The sequence below is a fragment of the Brachyhypopomus gauderio genome, unplaced genomic scaffold, assembly GCF_052324685.1.
Source record: "Brachyhypopomus gauderio isolate BG-103 unplaced genomic scaffold, BGAUD_0.2 sc66, whole genome shotgun sequence".
In the NCBI taxonomy this organism is placed as follows: domain Eukaryota; kingdom Metazoa; phylum Chordata; class Actinopteri; order Gymnotiformes; family Hypopomidae; genus Brachyhypopomus; species Brachyhypopomus gauderio.
Window position 1 is genome coordinate 1772984 of NW_027506887.1, and position 19478 is coordinate 1792461.

The 19478-nt window shown below is 43.4% G+C and overlaps 1 protein-coding gene across 1 annotated transcript; it reads left to right on the forward strand.

Moving 5' to 3' along the window:
* The first annotated feature begins 7462 nt into the window (after positions 1-7462).
* Positions 7463-12922, forward strand: LOC143490758 (lumican). Its single transcript, XM_076989213.1, has 5 exons — positions 7463-7595; positions 7802-8095; positions 8556-9189; positions 9501-9818; positions 11836-12922. Exons 3-5 carry the CDS (start codon positions 8568-8570, stop codon positions 11985-11987), a joined length of 1092 nt encoding a protein of 363 aa, XP_076845328.1. The 5' UTR covers positions 7463-7595; positions 7802-8095; positions 8556-8567; the 3' UTR covers positions 11988-12922.
* Positions 12923-19478: the final 6556 nt, after the last annotated feature.

The following is a 19478-nucleotide window of genomic DNA, read 5'->3' on the forward strand; positions in this document are numbered from 1 at the left end:
CTCGTTAACTACCCATCAAAGGTCGTTTCCCTGTGTCGGCCTCTTTTTTGTCTCCTCTGGGGTGAGGGCTTTGGACTATTGAAAACAGGGGGAACCCAACAGCTGGCCTGGACTTGAAAAGAAGCGCCCATGAACTTTAAAATCCCAGAATTTCTAGTGCTGCTTATAGTGTTTATTGAGGTTCTTTGGAGTTCAGCTGAACTTTAATGAATGTTGTATATGGTAAATATGCTACCTTACTGCCTCAATGCGATATGCAGAAAAAACATCACTTCTGTAGAGCAACGGCTACAGAAGGACAGTTAAAGGACAGCTGCAAAACCTTCCATAATATCGTGCAAAAACCTTCATGTCCCAGTTAAAGTCCAAAGCCAAGGAGACTGACCAGCCCTGAGGGCAGAGCTTAAGTGCAATTCCACAGAACAGCGTCTGCTGTAAATTGACTTTCCACTCCATGAATGGAACCAGGATGCAGCAGCCGCCGTGTTTGACTAGAGGGCGGGGGTCACTGCGTACGGTGAAACACTCTCGTGTTCTCCTTCAACCCACCATCGGTAGAGTGTTCAAGTGAGCATGAAAACATCACTGAAGCTGTTCATTCCACAGTCTTTCCATGAGACTCCGAGCCTGGGGCTCCTTGATGTGCATGTCCTGTCTCCTCATGGAATGCCTGGACCCTCCCTTCCCAGAGAGGCCTCACTAATGCCTGCCCGGAGCAGACAGATGTTTTTAGATAAGCAAACGCTTGGAGTTAGCACTGGAGACAAGGGACCTGGGCTATAGATTACTTCCAGACAGAGGCCTGGGGCCCGGGCTCTGGTGGCGCTGGGTTTCTGGAGCTTTCTCCAGGAGTGTAGCAGGAGTGCGTACCCTCAATCTCTTTGTACTCTAAAACACATTATCCAGTGAACCCTGTTTTCACTGGTTTGGCAGGCTACAATTACAACTCCCCTTATTAGAGACACAACCTTGGGCTTATCTTCATGGATCATTTTATTTGGTACACCAAATTTACAGGTGTATAAAATTATAGGTGTATAAAAAGCATTAGCCACACTCTAGCTCAGTCCTTGGTCTGCTGCTGAGGTCACCAAGGTAGAAGTGACACTGAAGGCGATATTACTGTATCACAGCAGTGTTTTTGTTTCCTGATAAGTCCTATACCGACTACACGTCACCTAACTCCCTTGTGGTGGGGCAGACAGTGAACTCAGTCCTGTCCCATATGGTGTGAGCTAAGACCAACATCAGGAAGCGATTCACATTCCTGGTGTCCCTGCCCTCATGTGTTAATGAGCTGGAACCCTTTGAACGGGAACTAGGTTGGGGATGTGGCATGTGTAGCACTATTGCATAAAAATGTTGAAAGCAAGCAATAAATAAGTCAACACTGTCATCTGCACATTTAAAGTCGTCATTCACTCATATACACTCAAGCTAGTTCTATGACTGAACACGTGCTGAACACGTAACTACAAGCCAGCTAAAATGTGTGCAGTATGTTCACTGATTGCTCGAGGCTGCTTTCAGACAAGAAGGTTAAAATCGCAGCACATGACTTTAGACTGGCAAACTTACGTTTGTAGTTTAATTCAAGGAGCTCATTCAGTATACACAACAACCCTTTTGAATAAGGTCACCAAGACAAACAAACAAACAATAGGTTTAACATACTGAAATATATTATGATTATGACTCTAGGGTTAGAGTTAAGGTTAGGGTTTGTATACTATTGTATGCTATTGGCCAGGGCAAATTCTTTGGTTAGTATGCATTTTTTCAACAATTTTCTGCTTTATCATTTGCAAAAGTCTGGTTTCCCATAAAATTATCAGAAGTAGTAATTTTGTTGCATTAACAATAGACTCAGACAGGGATAAACTATGAAGGAAATGAGAAAATGCAATTTACACAATTTACGTAACTGAAAATCCCAGCAGTGCCGCAAGGGTGGAAATAATATCGCTTTTGTCCTACTAAAATGGAAAGCAAAACGTGAACGTGCCAGTGTAATTAACTGGAAATTTTCAGGCTGACCAATGATCTTGCGCAAAGCTGTACGCGTCTGCCACTGCTCCGACCGGCCCGGCGAGAGTGATGCATCACTCATCACTCAAAAGCACTGACCCAAATCTTCGGAAACATGCTTTGTTGACACGTTCATCACAAGTCATAAGAGACACACTGCTTTTTCTTCCTTTGTGACACGTGGGATGTTTCTGTGCCTATCTCACGTTTTCCCATGCTAACGTCAGACAGGAGTGTCTCATTTGGAACGAATAGTTTCCTTGTTTGACAATATAGTCGTTTAATTGTCATAAATTCACAGGGGACTGAGGGAAGCCGAGGCTGTTGTTGTCTGTTGTTGGTGGTATTTGTGCTTTGTGAGGTTGGTAGGAAGCTTAAACACACTGTGATGAAGGCTGTCACCATACCTGGGGCTTGAACCCAGGTCTGAGGGGAGATATGAACACTGACCCTAGTATTAATGAGTGGGCTGGGATCTACGTGTAGACTCTAATGGTTGGGCATAGGTCATTTCCTTCTTCCAGAAATCTGGGAGTTTTTCTGTTCCAAGGATCTTCTAGACTGAGATGGATGACATCATGACTATGATCTTTAGCCACTCCTCCAGCTTAGGGCTCACAGCCCCGTCACCACTGGGAAGACCTTCGTGTTAACTTTCTACATTTTCTTAGTCCCTGGTATTTTTTCAACTTCTCAAATTCCTCCCTTCGGATGTTAACATCTCTCGGGACTACCGTGTCTGTTATGACTGCTGTGTCCTGCGTCATGTCCACTATTGCAATGTCTGGACTTGTGTGGACCTGCAGCTCCCAAAAGGATCTTAATGTTATTCTTCACCTTTCTGCACATATTCGTGTATATGCTCTCTGAACATATTCCTGATCACTGCTATTTGGGTCTTGATATTTACTTTCCCTACCAGCATCTTGCATCACTGGCTCCTTTCTAAAGCCTGTGTCTTGGATCTTCTTTGGCGTGACACAACCATCTGACCTAGCACCTAGTGCTTCATCTTGTGCTGACATGGTTAGTGTTACTCTGTCTTCACTCCTGCCTTTGCCCTTGACATTGGGAGGATTTTCATGTGCCAGCCAGTTCATCTGGGGGCCACTGGGGGCGATCTTTGTATTCATTGATATTTCGTGTCTCACAGTGTATAGTGGATGTTATTATATTCCAGGCTCTGTTCACCTCCTCCTGGCAACCTTTGGTTGTTGGGTCTTGGATGAAGTGCCCAATGTGCAATGAGAAGTTTCCAGTTCTTCTCTCATACGGCGTATTGTTAGTGTATATGTCGTTATCAGTCCCTTTCTGAGCAGTTGTCAAGTATCTGCACACATGCTTATTCTGACTGGTGGCTAGACTTCCTGACAGGAGTTTCCATGTTGTGAACAGGCAGGTTATTGGTCTGTGGTTGGATGGGGTTTGTCCCTTGTTGGTCCTTCAGTGGCCAGTATTGTCCTGCCTTGTTTGTCCAGATTGGAGTTTATATTTAGCAGCTGTCTAATTTGTTCAGTTAGTCAGTCATGTTAGTCAGCTATTAGTTTCTTTAGCCAGCAGGTATGGATCATGTCAGACCAGTGCCTGCCTAGTTCTTAATATTTCTGACCCACTTTTGGACATCTGCTATCTGCTGTTGTAATGCTTAAAAGTTCCTGCTGTGTTTTTCTAATTATTTTTTTATTATTACAAAGCATGTCCCAAAGCTCTAATATTTTTCGCTGTTTTTGTTACATTGTAGAGACATTTGGATTTGATTCCACAAAGGGATCAAGTAAACAGACAGTATACACACACACACATACACAGAGAGAGAGAGAGAGAGAGAGAGAGAGAGAGAGAGAGAGAGAGAGAGAGAGAGAGAGAGAGAATAGCAATGTGTCATCACAAAATGCCCTAGAAAGATCATAAACAGCAAAAAGAAAAACATCTCTCCCACTTTAATTAAGAGTTTGATTGGCTAAAAACTGTACATAGTAATTATTATGCTTATTATGCTTAACCAAATGTTGACACTCCATTGTTCATTCTTCTTACACATCTTCAGAAGTTGTGTATGACTTATGAAGTGATGGAAAGGGCTTGGGTAGGCTAGAGATTTGAAGCTCCTCAGAGCTGTATTTAACCAAAGCCAAGTTCCCCTTGACTATGCAATCAAACATATGCAGTTACTCCCAGGCTGGGTATACATTTCCTACATGGATGGGAACAATTATAGTCTCTTCAAAGGCATCGCCTCCTTTCCCCAAAACATAAAGAAAAGCAAATAAAAGATTACAAGCACATGAGTCACAAAATGGGGAAACTCCTTTGTAATACAGTTGATGATCAAATATATGCACAAAATACATAAACTTTAATAAGAAGTGTGAACCCTGTGGCGCCCTCTAGTGATGACACAGAATTGATCAAATCTGCAACCAGCCCCTGACTCATTGTTTCTCTATGAACTGTCTGCACTGCACTGGAAGGGTCAACTGAACTAAAAAAAATAAGTGACAAGCCCCCATGAAGGCCCCGTGCCTTTCTTCACTTATGGAGATACATAGAGGTAATAAAGCTTTAAAACATAATGTTTTGCGGTTTGAGTGCAGTTTCAAACTGACATTTATTGTAGATGTGAGATCTTAATGAGTGTTTTTCTGTCAAAACGTCCACCACATATTCACAATCCATCCTACTTGTTAGTAACTGTTGCCACATTTGTCCTTGTATGACTTATCAGTGCTGTGTTGAGTAGGTGAACTAGAGAAAGAGAGCAAGAGATGACTCAGCTCCCACGTCTACAGAGCGCCGGGTAACACCTACCGCACCTGTCTGCTCTGCCACTGCGGCTTTGCCATGCTCACCCACAGCAGAGGTGCGACCGCAACCCCCTCCCCAGCCTTCCACGGATCTCTGTCACAGGCCAGACAAGAGGAAAACGAAACACCCAACCAGCTAGTAGGCACCCAACAAACAGGAAAACCTGCATTGCTGCACTTATGCATGATGCAAACCACGTGCGCACGCACGCACGCACGTGCGCACACACACACAGTGCAGTGGATGTTTGTTGCTTGCATATGTGTGTACATTAAAAAAATTCACACGGCAATGGTAATGGTTACATGCAGGAGATTCCACTGCTACAGAGGTGAAGTAATGGGGCGTTGGGGGAGGAGCAGAGAGAGTCAGCAACACGGCAACAGGGAGAGGAATGTGTCTGCCAGGCTGCACCGTTCAGGAGCAGCTGTCAAAGATAATCTTATTGCTCATGTTATGTACAGACTTTCCCCTTAAGATACAGGAATGCAAGGAACCAAAAAATAAATGTCATGGTCCTGTGGTAGGGAACTGGTCTTGTGACCGGAGGGTCGTGGGTTCGATTCCCAGACCTGAGGCCATGACTGAGGTGCCCTTGAGCAAGGCACCTAACCTCAACTGCTCCCCGGGCGCCGGGCTAGGGCTGCCCACAGCTCTGGGCATGTGTGCACCACAGCCCCCTAGTAATCACTAGTGTGTGTGTTCTAACTGCATTGATGGGTAAAAAGCAGAGGACAAATTTCAATTGCAGTGAAAAATCACAATTCACAAAAATTTAGCACATTTAAATTTTAAAAGAGGAAAATGTTTTGTTTTTTTTCTTGGACCTCACTGGAAATTCAAAATTTCCACACACAAACACACACAGAGATAATGATCATTTATTATTTTAAATAGATATGAATACTGATGGTTAAACATACATGTATGACAAAAGACTATGTTTTCATGGATGAGGTTTTGCCTCCTAGGTGTACTCTGTACTCTAGGTGTACTCTATACTCTGTACTCTAGGTGTATTCTATACTCTGTACTCTAGGTGTACTCTGTACTCTAAGTGTACTCTATACTCTGTACTCTAGGTGTACTCTATACTCTGTACTCTAGGTGTACTCTGTACTCTAGGTGTATTCTATACTCTGTACTCTAGGTGTACTCTGTACTCTAGGTGTACTCTATACTCTGTACTCTAGGTGTAATCTATACTCTGTACTCTAGGTGTACTCTGTACTCTAGGTGTATTCTATACTCTGTACTCTAGGTGTACTCTGTACTCTAGGTGTACTCTATACTCTGTACTCTAGGTGTACTCTGTAATCTAGGTGTACTCTATACTCTAGGTGTACTCTGTACTCTAGGTGTATTCTATACTCTGTACTCTAGGTGTACTCTGTACTCTAGGTGTACTCTATACTCTGTACTCTAGGTGTACTCTGTACTCTAGGTGTACTATAGGTGTACTCTGTATTCTAGGTGTACTCTGTAGGCATCTGGGTTTAAAGCACTGCATGGTTCCCTCATTTCCTTCAGCTTTCATGGAAAAGAAATCAGGCTCCCAGTGAAAGACTACTGTGTTTATGGCGGCAGTGGTATGTGTTACCTTTACACCAAGCTGCTTTGGAGAAAAACACATTTTCAGATTTAAGTCAATATTTTCTAGAAATTCTGGTTAAAGGGTTCTAATTTCATAAAATGCACCTGGGTGTAGAGGTGAAACACCCAGCCTGCTTTATTATAATATAATTATCATGAATCGATATTAAGGTTCAATATTGTGATCTGGTTAAAATCAGTGTCACCTTTATCTTGTAATGCATTAGAATGTGTTATTAAGACGTTCAGTCCAAGCAAAGTATTCAGTCCAAGCAAAGTACACTATGTATTAGACAGATGTGGTTGCAGGAAACAGTGCAGTACATTATTTAGCTGAGCAATAGATGACCGAGTCCTCATTCTCACACTTATGGACCAAAACACCATGTTGATAAGTTCCTATTTTTATACTGCATAATGATTTCAAGGCTATTGATTTCTGGATGATTTATAATGATTTATTATTCATCTGTGGCATTAGACAACCTGTTTAGCAGTCTCACTCAAGAGTTCTGTGTTCTTACTTAAACAATGTCAAAATAAGAGAAGGGGTCTGAATTGAAGCTGTGGACTTTGAAACCGTATCCTGCATTTAGTACTCAGTCAGGAATTTGGCACAATATTTTCGGTTTAAGAAAGCAGTGCCATTTAGCAGGTGAAGCAGCTCTGTCAAATATTTTTATACTTTGAACATAATATTTGTACATTTGATATAAGCATGTAGTCTAAGAAATGTACATATCTTACTCTACAATGATGACCTAACACTGAAAAGGTTTATGTAAGCTTTAGTCCCATTTAATCTAACTGAACTGGCCACTTAAACTTTCTGCAGTTCTGGATAAATCCAAATCTTGTGCATAGATCTGCATTCAAATGTGAATCTATTTATATCAGGAGATCCAGACAAATAAACCAACTCTGTTATTGTTTTGTTTCACTTGTCTAGTAGGGGGCGCTATGACTGCTCTGCACTTTCACAGCCCTGAAACACGTCGTCATCCTCACGCCTTTCAAAGAGGGTTTGCACAGCTGAAGTGCACGCCCGCACTCCCGCACGCACACGTGTGCAGGGTCTCTTTGGCTCCCCAGGACCCCACCAGCTGTTGCACTGCAGCACAGCATGGTCCTGAGCAAGCCTGCCACGTGAGGGTGCGCGAGTGGTGAGGGTACGCGAGTGGTTGTACTGAGGAAGTCATACTTTATAGTCGTACGAACTAAGTGTAGTTCAAAGATAAACATCACACACACTGTATAAATCTTTCAATAGCATCTCCATGCTGTGCTCTATGTATCACTGTATGCTCACTCTACACAACAGACTTTCATTTTGTTCTGATGCTTTGGTCTAAGATCCACATAATGTTCATTTCAGATGTTTCAGTCAGATTGTTCCGCCACTGAGCCGTCGCATTACACAGACTGCCCAGACAGGCCGGGAGGTGGAAAAAAGGAAAAAGACAGAAAAGTTGCGGGACGAGAGTCATGCGGGACCACGGGGCCTCGGCCATGAAAGAGTGCGGAATGCTGCATTGGCTGGTGTACATCCGCAGGTTGCCCGCACATACGGCGTGCATCAGCTCGCTGTGGAAATAAGCATTCAGGCAGACCTACTGCGTTGGGAGGCCCTCTGCAAAACACACAGCGCCGGCCAGCCGAGAAAAGAGAGGTATGCGCTCGATACGTGTGAATGAAATTGTCATCTGCATTTTGTGATCAGGCTGTTTCTGATAGGAGGTGGAAAAGATGAAACAATGTTAGCAGAAAATCGGAGACGGTTTTCCTTTTCCAGATGTTTAGGGACAGCATAGAAGAATCTACCTATGAAGTATAAATTGACATATTGAAAAGAAAGAATAAATAGAATAAATAGCATTGTTTAATAATTCTTGGTCAAGTAAGAACAAAGGAAAATGATTTCTATCATACCTGAACAAATGCCAATCTTCTGAGAGATCCACGTGACGACCTCACTACTGGCGGTCAGATGACACGTTTGGAAGCTGTCATTTATCACAACTAAAGTTCCTGTGATTTATATGTTCCTGTGATTCATCCTGCACGTCCTCTAATATTAAATTGCATGAGAAGCACAGCATGTAATTTCTGCCTGTTTCTGTTTAATGTAGACGAGCTAACCAATGGACACGAGGACGTTACTTCTAATACTGTGTGTGTGTGGGCCGACGTGGACCACAACCTCAGACTTGGATTATGGAGGCGTGCCACTGTGGATCGACCGCTTCCTGGGGGAGCCCAGTGTGTTCACTCTGAGAGGGCGCATGGACACAGGTTGGTTCAGGGCGGTGAACCCTCAGAGCTGCCCTCTAGAGTGTGATTGTCCGATCCAGTGGCCCACTGCATTGTACTGTGACCACAGGGGTCTGGGCAGGCTTCCTGAACACCTTCCACCCAGGACTGAGTACCTCTTCCTCCAAGGTAACATGGTCAGTGGCTTCAGTTCTGGAGCCTTCAGCAATGCTACCAGCTTACGCTGGCTGTTCCTGGACCACAACCAGCTTCTCAGTGAGAAGCTCGAAGGGGCCCCGCTGTCTGGTTTGACACGATTAGTGAACCTTTTCATTAACCACAACAACCTGACGAAGGTGCCGGCGGGACTGCCTGGTACGCTCAGGCAGCTGAGACTGGCATACAATCACATCGAGGAAATTTCCCATGGAACATTGCAGAATCTAACGAATCTGGAATTGCTTCTGTTGCAAGGCAATCAGCTGAAGACTCTTGGACAGGATGATTTCAAAGGTATGTGACATTTATCACAGTGGTGTTTCTGCACAAACAGTGTTGATGTACTTACTTCTTCCTTCTTATGACTGAGGTCAAACAAAAACAAAAAACTTCCTCTGTAACAGATTAAATACATCTCTTTAAATAATTGAATTTTTTGCTGTAAAAAAACATTATTCTTTTTCAAAATCCATGTGGACTTCAGACATTTCCTCCAACACAAAAAACATGAGAAAAGAGTGAAATAGTGACCACAACCACAGCACTTATAATTGTAAAGACAGAAGCATTTTTCTGATGCATCTGTCTCTTGTGTTTATCACCAGGCCTTTCCATGCTTAACCTGATGGACCTCAGCCACAACCGCCTGGACACTTTCCCAAAGCATCTTCCTCCATCTGTCCAGCAGCTGTACCTCTCCAGCAACGTCCTGACAGGCATGTCATCGGACAGCCTGCAGGGCTTCACCGGGCTCCGTTATTTACGTCTCAGCCGCAATCGTCTGAAGAGCGAGGATCTGAGCCCCGGCACCTTCAACGTCAGCTCTTTAGTGGAGGTGGACCTCTCCTACAACCAGCTCACTCAAATTCCAGTTGTTCCCATTACTCTGCAGTACCTTTACCTGGAGGTCAACAACATCAGAGGTGAGAGAGTAAAATACTGTCTATATCTAAAATATTAGGGCTTATTTCATAACAGAGGTTGCCTGTGTCGTCTTGGACTGACATCACGTTGTGTGTTGGCAGCTCTAAGCCGGTGCATGGCAGCACAGTTTCATAATACATTTAGAGCACTTGTAAAGCTTCCAGATGATTCATGGAATAAATGGGGTATAGACACTCAAATCTGGCACACACAGTAGCAGAGCGTAGAGGACTTGTGAGGATCAGGGAGTTGGCCACAACCAATCAGTGACCACCTGCTATGAGCGGCAGATACCACATCTGGGTTCATCTTACTGGCTCAACTGCCCCCTCTTGTGCAAATTTCTGAAATGACCAGAAATAAAGTGGAAAAACAATCTCTTAGCACAGTGGTTTGAAAGGATTCTGCAGTGACACAGTCTAGAGGTCTATGAAGTTGGTGTGGCAGTCCAACAGCAAATTAGCTGCTTAAGGATTAATTTAAACGTACACTTTACAAGGCCATCATTCTTCTGCAGAATCACCTCTGAGGTCATAGCTGTAAACTAGCCGAAATTCATGCATCCTAGAGGCTTTGTGCTGTCTGACGACTGAGATCTATCATGATGTTTGCCTGTTGGACGGCTGCATTCGAGAGGAAAACCATGCCGTCAGACCCATGAACTCATCCTTGGCTCAGGAGCATAAACACTCGGACACGAATGGTCAATGAGAAAAATCATGGAAAATGTGACACGATTGGACGGAAAAGAAAAGTGTTTGTCGCGACTACAAGAGACAAGCAATCCTGAGAGAGACATGAGGCGGACAGGGAGGGAAAGTGCATTAGCTGATGAAGTGGGAGGGATTGGAGAGGGGGAGAGGGGGAGAGGGGGAGGGGGGAGTGCATCTGGAAACATCTGTGAACACTCCAGGAGGATTCCAGCAGTCCAAAAGCACTCTCTGTTCCCGCCCCCCTCCCGTTCTTCATGGGAGCATTCTGCCCGCACTCATGAGCAGCACAGACCTTCTGCAGGAGAATTCCTCGGCCGACGGCGATTCTAATTCCTCCAGTCTTGAATGGTCAAACAGATCCTTTCTGTTTTAATTGCGGTTTACAGGTTTACTCAAATCATCAGTATTTCTGACAAAACAGACTTGTTATGAAAAAAAGCCATCATGAGCCAACATTTACCTCAGGTTGGAATGAACAGCATTTTTTTGTAAGACGCTGTTTGGTAGAAGCTCAGAGGCTGGCCTCCTAAAATCAGACAGACGAAAGAAGGAGACATGAATAGAGAACATTCTGGCCTGCCACTTCAAAAGGAAGAATGTTTTGATCCACATATCTCTGCTGGCAGGAGGAAAGAATGTGTGCCTATTTTCCTATTTTCTGAGCTCTGCAACAGACATGACACCAAATACGTGCGTCAACAGTAAGTCCAAACATGGACAGACAGGGCCGTCACACACACCCATTCTGCGTCTGACTCTCAGTTAGCACGCGTCCTCTTGCAGAGTCCAAAACCGCTCGGGCTCAACAGTTCCAGGCTGACACAGAGCACAGAGAGTCCAGCTTGGCTGGAACATGGCTCTTTCCTCTCCCAGTGGCATAACAGCATGAGCGGTACGGCCTGTACACATGCAAGCGATTTCACTCAGACTTCCTGTATGGAGAACCAACTTCTGCCCAGTTCTAAATGCATCTAAGAAAATGCCTGGTGCCTGAGCCGTGGTTAATAACACTGTTAATGTCACAATAACAGCACAAACCATTTTCATACATATCATATAACTTTGAATTCCAGTATTGGAGACCCAGTGCAATGCATAGCCATGCATGCTACACATGAAACAAATCACCGTGCATTTTCTGTTATTTTCACGAGCTGATTCGGTTGGTACCATATGTACACTGTTAAAGCACATGACGCCAGGATTTTCAGTGAGACGCTGCAGCAGACATGATAGAAAAGGTTCCACATTGTGTCGAGGTTTGTTTTATCATTTGTTTTATCATTGTTATTGTTTCTTGCAGAATTTAACGTGAGCAGCCTCTGCAGGACGATTGGTCCATTGACATATTCTCGTATGAAGATACTACGCCTGGAGGGAAATAAGATGGAATATCATCAGCTGCCTCCTGATTGGGTGTACTGCCTCAGGGTTATTCACAATCTTTACATCTGACCTTCTCCAACAAGCCCCACCTTTACCTCATGTTAAATTCATTTAGCCTCTTCAGTAACCCAAACACGCTTACAGACAATGAGGAAAGAACAGAGACAGAGCAACTAGAGTAACTAGAGTAGATGAACTAAAGAGAAGGGAACAGATTAGGCAGGGAGCTGGTTGTATGAAAAAGAGCAAAATTATGAGTTATGAGGTTGTTTTACATGCAGGAAGGGATTGGTTTAATCTTGATGGTGGGGGGGGGGGGGGGGCAGAGAGATTAGAGGGAGAGATATTGTTAAGAGCCTTGAACATGATGACAGAAATTTTGAAATAAATGCAGCTAACAGCGACAATTTTATCAGCAGCAATACAACGTTCTTCAGCTACTTAAAGGTCCCTAAAATTCCAGATGCACAACATGTACTGGATACTTTAATCAGTGTGAAATGAGGATGGTGAGAGAGCAGACCAGTGTTACCTGCGGGGCAGAGAGATGGCCTGGCTGAACCTGCCGGGAATATGGACAGAATCCTCAGGTCACATATTCAAAAATGCTTGAAAGATATCATTCAAAGGTGCTTTAAATGATTAAGTGGGGGAAGCTATTGAATATGGTTTGTAAGCTATATTGTTTTGCTTTTACTTATCGAGTGAAATACGATGGTAGGCATTGTGCTTTCTGTGACCGTTTCTCTGTAGCAGCTTTAAATCTGTAAATGTAGTCAGATTCCACACACAACTATGTTAGAGTTCTTAATCATTAAGTTTTAGAATGTTTACTCAGTAGAAAGAAAGACGGTCCTATGTATTTAAGCAGAATAAATCTCATGCAAAAAAAGGCATGTAAACAAAGGCACTTTTGTAAGTTGCTCTGGATAAGAGCGTCTGCTAAATGCCATAAATGTAAATGTAAAATGTTTTGCTTATAAAAGGAGGAGTGATACCACAGTTTGTTCCTCTGAGAAAGATCTGACGAATAATTTCTAAAATAGATCTGAAATTACACTCACAAATCCAGCTCTCAAAAAAAAGAAATTACTTTACAGTTTCTTTCTTAGGGTGGGCTGTTTAGAAATAAATGCATAAATAAAACCCAAAAACAACATAAAAAACCACAAAAAAGTTCTAAAATGGTATGGCTGGAGGATTAAAAATGTAATAAGCAACAGGCCTGGATGTATAAGTATGAAGGAACTTAGGGAACTGGTTGCCATTCCAGTCCAATGTCTTTATTAGTAAAAAGTAATCTTCTCCTCATCCCCTAAGAAAACCTCTGATAGATTATACATGCTATAACATTCCATCGCAATGACACAAACCTTTTAACTGATTGGCTCTTGGTTAACACCATGGAAACACTGTTGTCATCTCTGAATTACATTTCCAGAACCACAAGAGAAAGTGCAGGTCCTTCGATTTAAATTCACCACCACAAAAAAATCCCAAAAGCAGCAGGAATCATTGCTCTCTCCACCAGCCCCCAACAGTGAACGAACATGAAAAGTTATCGTTGGTAGGTGATTTGAGGCAGACTGATACCTATGGACTACCAGCTCTGTTTAATTAGGTTTTATTTAAAGTTGCAGTCTTCTGTTGAATTTGAATAGATTTTATTAGCTCACGGTGTTCCTTATGTTGTAGAGTAAAATGATCATGAAATTCTTTTGGATCTATGAAACCTGCTACTAGAATTACCCTGACAGTAAGGGATAATCTGTCCCCAGGCCACAGCAGTGCAGACATGACAACACAGTAGGTGCCTCTTGCATGTGAGAAACGGAAAGGATCACACATTTTCCTGAGATCACTGACTTCCTCTTCCTGCCAGTTTATAAATGCCCGGAGCAGAAAGAAGTCCATGGATGGTTTGAATTTAATTTCTGAGTACAGAATTATTTTGACTCCCCCAACCTCACCCAAACTGAATCCAAGAGCACCCAGCAGGTCAGAGAGCACAGAGTCATCTGGCGAGATGAACAAGCTCAAAAACTTCTAGAAGGAAACTCATTCTTTCCGGCCCGTGTCTTATGCCCGGTTCACACTACACGATTTTAGGCTGGTTTTTCAGTCGCCGACTGATCGGCGACAGAAACTGTGGTCGGAGGCAAATCGGCGATCACTCGTCGCTCGCTCAGTCGTGTAGTGTGAACTGCTGAAAGACGCTCGCTGAGCAGTCGCCGACTGGTCGCCGACTCGTCGCAGACGATATCTAGCATGTTTAATATCTAGCCCAGTCGGCGACTGAGAGTCGGCAGCAGCGTCTAGCTACAGCCAATGGGAACAGCGTCTAGCTACAGCCAATGGGAACAGCGTCTAGCTACAGCCAATGGGAACAGCGTCTAGCTACAGTCAATGGGAACGCGGAGAGAGAACCGCGGCACCGCTGAAGATATCTCTGAAGAATGTAAAAAACTTTCAAGAATACTTTCAAAACAGTAACCCAGCAAACACACAAAATCCTCACCTTTCTTACAACTTTACTACAACACTGTGTTTAAGTTATTGTGACAGCACTGGAGAAATAGTGCGATTGATTATATTTATGTTCACTTGGGACTATGGAGTGTTTAAACGGTAAAAAAAATAATAATAACGAAAATGTGGAGTACATGTACATTGTTTTTTTTTTCTTCTACGTGGTGTTGCTGGTTCTCGCGAGAGTTTCGTTTTCGTGTTCTCGTGTTTTTGGACGGCAGCCAGATGAGTCGATTCCCCAGTCACGACTTTTCAGTCGTCAGGTTTTTGTGCCGTCCGCACTACATGACTGGTCGTGCTGTAATCGCGAGTCTTTCAGTTGTTGTGGATTTCACACTACATGACTGATCGGCGACGCGGGCTCACGAATTACACGACTGGGGAATCGCCGACTCATCTGGCTGCCGTCCAAAAACACGAGAACACAAAAATGAAACTCTCGCGAGAACCAGCAACACCACGTAGAAGAAAAAAACAATGTACATGTACTCCACATTTTCGTTATTATTATTTTTTACCGTTTAAACACTCCATAGTCTCCGTTGCAGTGATAGATATAATCAATCGCACTATTTCTCCAGTGCTGTTACAATAACTTATACAGTGTTGTAGTAAAGTTGTAAGAAAGGTGAGGATTTTGTGTGGTTACTGTTTTGAAAGCATTCTTGAAAGTTTTCTCTCCGCGTTCCCATTGGCTGTAGCTAGACGCTGCTGCCGACTCTCAGTCGCCGACTGCTAGATATTAAACATGCTAGATATCTGCCAGTCGTCTGCGACCAGTCGGCGACCAGTCGGCGACGGCTCGGCGAGCGTCTTTCAGCAGTTCACACTACACGACTGAGCGAGCGACGAGTGATTGCCGATTTGTCTCCGACCACAGTTTTTGTCGGCGATCAGTCGGCGACTGAAAAACCAGCCTAAAATCGTGTAGTGTGAACCAGGCTTAATTCGTGAGCCCGCGTCGCCGATCAGTCATGTAGTGTGAAAGCCACAACAACTGAAAGACTCGCGATTACAGCACAACCAGTCGTGTAGTGCGAACGGCACAAAAACCTGACGACTGAAAAGTCGTGTAGTGTGAACCTGGCATTAGGCACTGCAGACCAGAATTGGTGACGGTAAACCAAGCAAGGGCATGGCTGTGGAAACACTTGCCATCCTTCAGCCAGAGTTATGAAGCCTCAGTCCAGAAGCTGTGTTTGTCCTGTTGAGATTGCTGTCTTGACAGTGTGCTAACTAAGCCATATAACATCTTAAAATTGAGTGTCAGTCACTCCATGTTTGCATAGGAAGCTTCTCCAGAAAAAACGCCCCATATCTCGAAGATCCTATGCTTCATGGTGCATTTGTAGGAGTTTGGTCATTTCCTGTTGGAGCTCTTAGGGAGGTTTTTGCAGATGTGTAGCTCATGCTCCTCATGGACCTAATCTTGGCTTGGTCCCAGCCTTCTACATCACTGAAGTCATGACAACAGGGAGCGCCTCCGAGCCGTAGCCTATCAAATACTCATGTGTCCTGGGAGATCAAAGGCACAGAAACCATGTCCAGCTGTTTAGAAATATCTGTGATTACGATTTGGATGCATGAAGTGTCTTCACAGCCCACCACACTCTAAACTGACCACTGCTATCTGTTAACTATTACTGAGATGCTTCTGAAACCTCTCAGCAATGCATGAACTATTTAAAATATAATTTAAACTTTCAGTTTTTCTCCCCCGAAGATAATACATTTCAAGTTATTTGAGGCCATTTTTAATTTTTGCAGAAAAAGATTTTTCAGACTAGACCAGGGAGAGTCAGCTGGCCTGAAGATAGTCAGCTTGCTTCAGACCAGAGAATCATGGGAAATCTAATGATATATAGCCCTGTGGTGGTAGACTCATTAGTAAAGCATGAGACAGATTCATATCGTCTCACAAGGAAAAGGCCATCCCAAATGTAATCAGACCTTGGAAAGAGTTTCTGACAGGAGACCACAGTATTCTCCAAAGGGGCCATTACACTGTATACAATAAAACACAGATACAACAGATCTGTCTGTCATCCTGTAATGAGCCAACACTCTCACTTCACACCTCATATTCCTGGAATTTCATCACTATTTAAAGGCAACAGTCTGATTCTGATCTCGCAAAAGCACAACATGAGATCATGTAGATATGACTATACTGCTGCCCAAGTCTGCTAAAGAGATCAGGCTGACTTCCATCCCCCCTCCCCCAAAAAAGCCAAAAAATATATATTTTTTAAAAGCCAAAAAAATTGTGCTTGCTTCTTTGTTTTTGGTTTTTCTTTGTTTCTGATTTAGACACATAAGAACTCTGCGGAGATCGTAAAGTTTCTAAGGTTAATCGCATCATGTCTTGTAGGCCAACAAGCTGGGGTTACCAGAATGCAATGAATCTCCACTTGAACACATGCAGCAGACTTCAATAGCCATAAACAAGGTGCTTAAACGCAGTTACGTTACAGAGCCTGTCTAGTGAATGCCAATGCAGAGCGTTAAACACAGGTTTACAGGCACGTCACTGAGCAGCGCTGACATCAGCTCTCGTGAAGCAAGCTAAAAGAACAATTAATGATGCTCCTCCATTGGGGGTGAGATTAGATGAGATTAGGTGTCTGGTTAAGCATGAATGTGCGAGTTGAAAGGCCTTTGAAGAGCAACTGCACTGGTAAATGACAGTGTGCAAAGGCTTAAATGTTGTGAGGAAGAGGGCACTTTGAAATAACAGTTCTCCCAGAGGACAAAGGTAAATAACACATCATGCAAAAAATGCTGACAAATGTAGTGTTGTCAGTGTTATGAGCCCTCACTGTGCATCTACACTCACTTATTCCATAGATGTTGCAAGTGGTTTCCCTCACTCCTTAGAATAAACACTTAATAAAAAAGCTTGCCATGTGACAACAAGCATGGAACATGTACATGGGTTTGCTAGAGGTTCAGATTATTAAGTAATATAATTATTATTAAAGGACAGACATTTTGACTGAGGTAAGCCAGAAATTTTTGATTGTTTCAGAGAGAAACATCACTGGAATCCAGTAAACTTCAGTGTGTCTTGAGCAGCAGTGGTACACAGGGCTTGGGAGAAAGCTGTCTCAGCTGCTGGTGCTTGATGAAATCCATTTACAAGCAAAATTTCGGTTAACGCCCCATACGTTTCCTGCGTCTGGAAGACGTCCACATCAGCAAACATCTGTAGGGCAGACAGTAGCAGCACGTGAGGATGTACATGTGTGTGGAGTTACATGCTTACGGTGCATACCTGTGTGTCTGAGTGTCTGCCCAGACGTGCACGTGTCCTTTAAAACATGCTGTGTAGTTTGAAGTAGATTTTGCTTAGGCAAGCCTCTCCCAATCCAGAATATTGCACAATAATGTGTGTGTGTGTGTGTGTGTGTGTGTGTGTGTGTGTGTGTGTGTGTGTGTGTGTGTGTGTGTATTGAAAGCCTGTGAAAAATTACTGCCATGTCAAACACATTCGGAATCTATTTAAATCCAGTAAAATTAGGAAAGGAAAAGTGGGTTTAACCACTGTCAAGCAGGTACAGTATTAGAATCCATAGCCTGATGTATGTCTGGTTAGACATAGCTCTTTTGAGAACAGCACTACATTAGTGTATGAGAACAGACAATAGTCAAGTTTAATATGCCATAAAATTGCCACTATTGTTTAACAACTTTCACTGAGCAATAGCCTACTGTTTTCAGGACTGTCAGGCCAGATTTACAATTTGGGTGCTATTATCAAATGTCTTCTAGAGTGTCTTGAGCTGCAACACACAGACAAAATGTTTCCGCCACTACTCCCAAGAAAGTGCTCCAAAGTGCTCTGGTGATAAACCTTTTATTCGTTCCCTGAATTTACAGTTGCTAGAGCCATTTTCAGAGAACCTTTGAAGCACTAACTCAGCACTTGGCCAAGTATACTTTCCATGTTGGTAGTTTTGGTTGACTTTATTCTAGTGGTGGGACTTTAACGTGTTAATTTAGATTAATTAATTACAGGAAAATTAACTAACTAAAAACATTAGCGCATTTTAACGCATGAGACACTTTTGCACCATGGAATGTTACTCAGTGCACGAGTTCCAGACATATAGATTATATGGACGCACAATAAGATGGGCATGATGGAGATGACTGAAGAGGCTACGCTGGTGGATGGGAAATTTAAATATAAGAAACTTCCAGATGGAAGTACAAACACAAATAGTTTTATTTGCACTTTATGCAGGAAGGAGTTCACTTATCACAGGAGCACTTCCACCCTTCCTTACCACCTCAACGCAAAACATGTTGGTGCTAACTCGCAGGTCAGTAATGATAACTTAAGCCTGGTTCACACTACACGACTTTTCAGTCGTCAGGTTTTTGTGCCGTTCGCACTACACGACTGATTGTGCTGTAATCGCGAGTCTTTCAGTTGTTGTGGCTTTCACACTACATGACTGATCGGCGACGCGGGCTCACGAATATACACGACTGGGGAATCGCCGACTCATCTGGCTGCCGTCCAAAAACGCGAGAACACGAAACGAAACTCTCGTGAGAACCAGCAACACCACGTAGAAGAAAAAAAACAATGTACATGTACTCCACATTTTCGTTATTATTATTTTTTTTACCGTTTAAACACTCCATAGTCCCAAGTGAACATAAAAATAATCAATCGCACTATTTCTCCAGTGTTGTAGTAAAGTTGTATGAAAGGTGAGGATTTTGTGTGTTTGCTGGGTTACTGTTTTGAAAGTATTCTTGAAAGTTTCTTACATTCTTCAGAGATATCTTCAGCGGTGCCGCGGTTCTCGCTCCGCGTTCCCATTGGCTGTAGCTAGACGCTGCTGCCGACTCTCAGTCGCCTGGGCTAGATATTAAACATGCTAGATATCTGCCGGTCGTCTGCGATGAGTCGGCGACCAGTCGGCGACTGCTCAGCGAGCGTCTTTCAGCAGTTCACACTACACGACTGAGCGAGCGACGAGTGATCGCCGATTTGCCTCCGACCACAGTTTCTGTCGC

Excerpts from the sequence above, each read along its gene's own strand:
- LOC143490758 (XM_076989213.1), top strand. The coding sequence starts at position 8,568 with ATGGACACGAGGACGTTACTTCTAATACTGTGTGTGTGTGGGCCGACG. Across the intron at positions 9,190-9,500 it reads TGGACAGGATGATTTCAAAG|GCCTTTCCATGCTTAACCTG; the intron begins GTATGTGACATT and ends GTTTATCACCAG. Across the intron at positions 9,819-11,835 it reads GGAGGTCAACAACATCAGAG|AATTTAACGTGAGCAGCCTC; the intron begins GTGAGAGAGTAA and ends TGTTTCTTGCAG.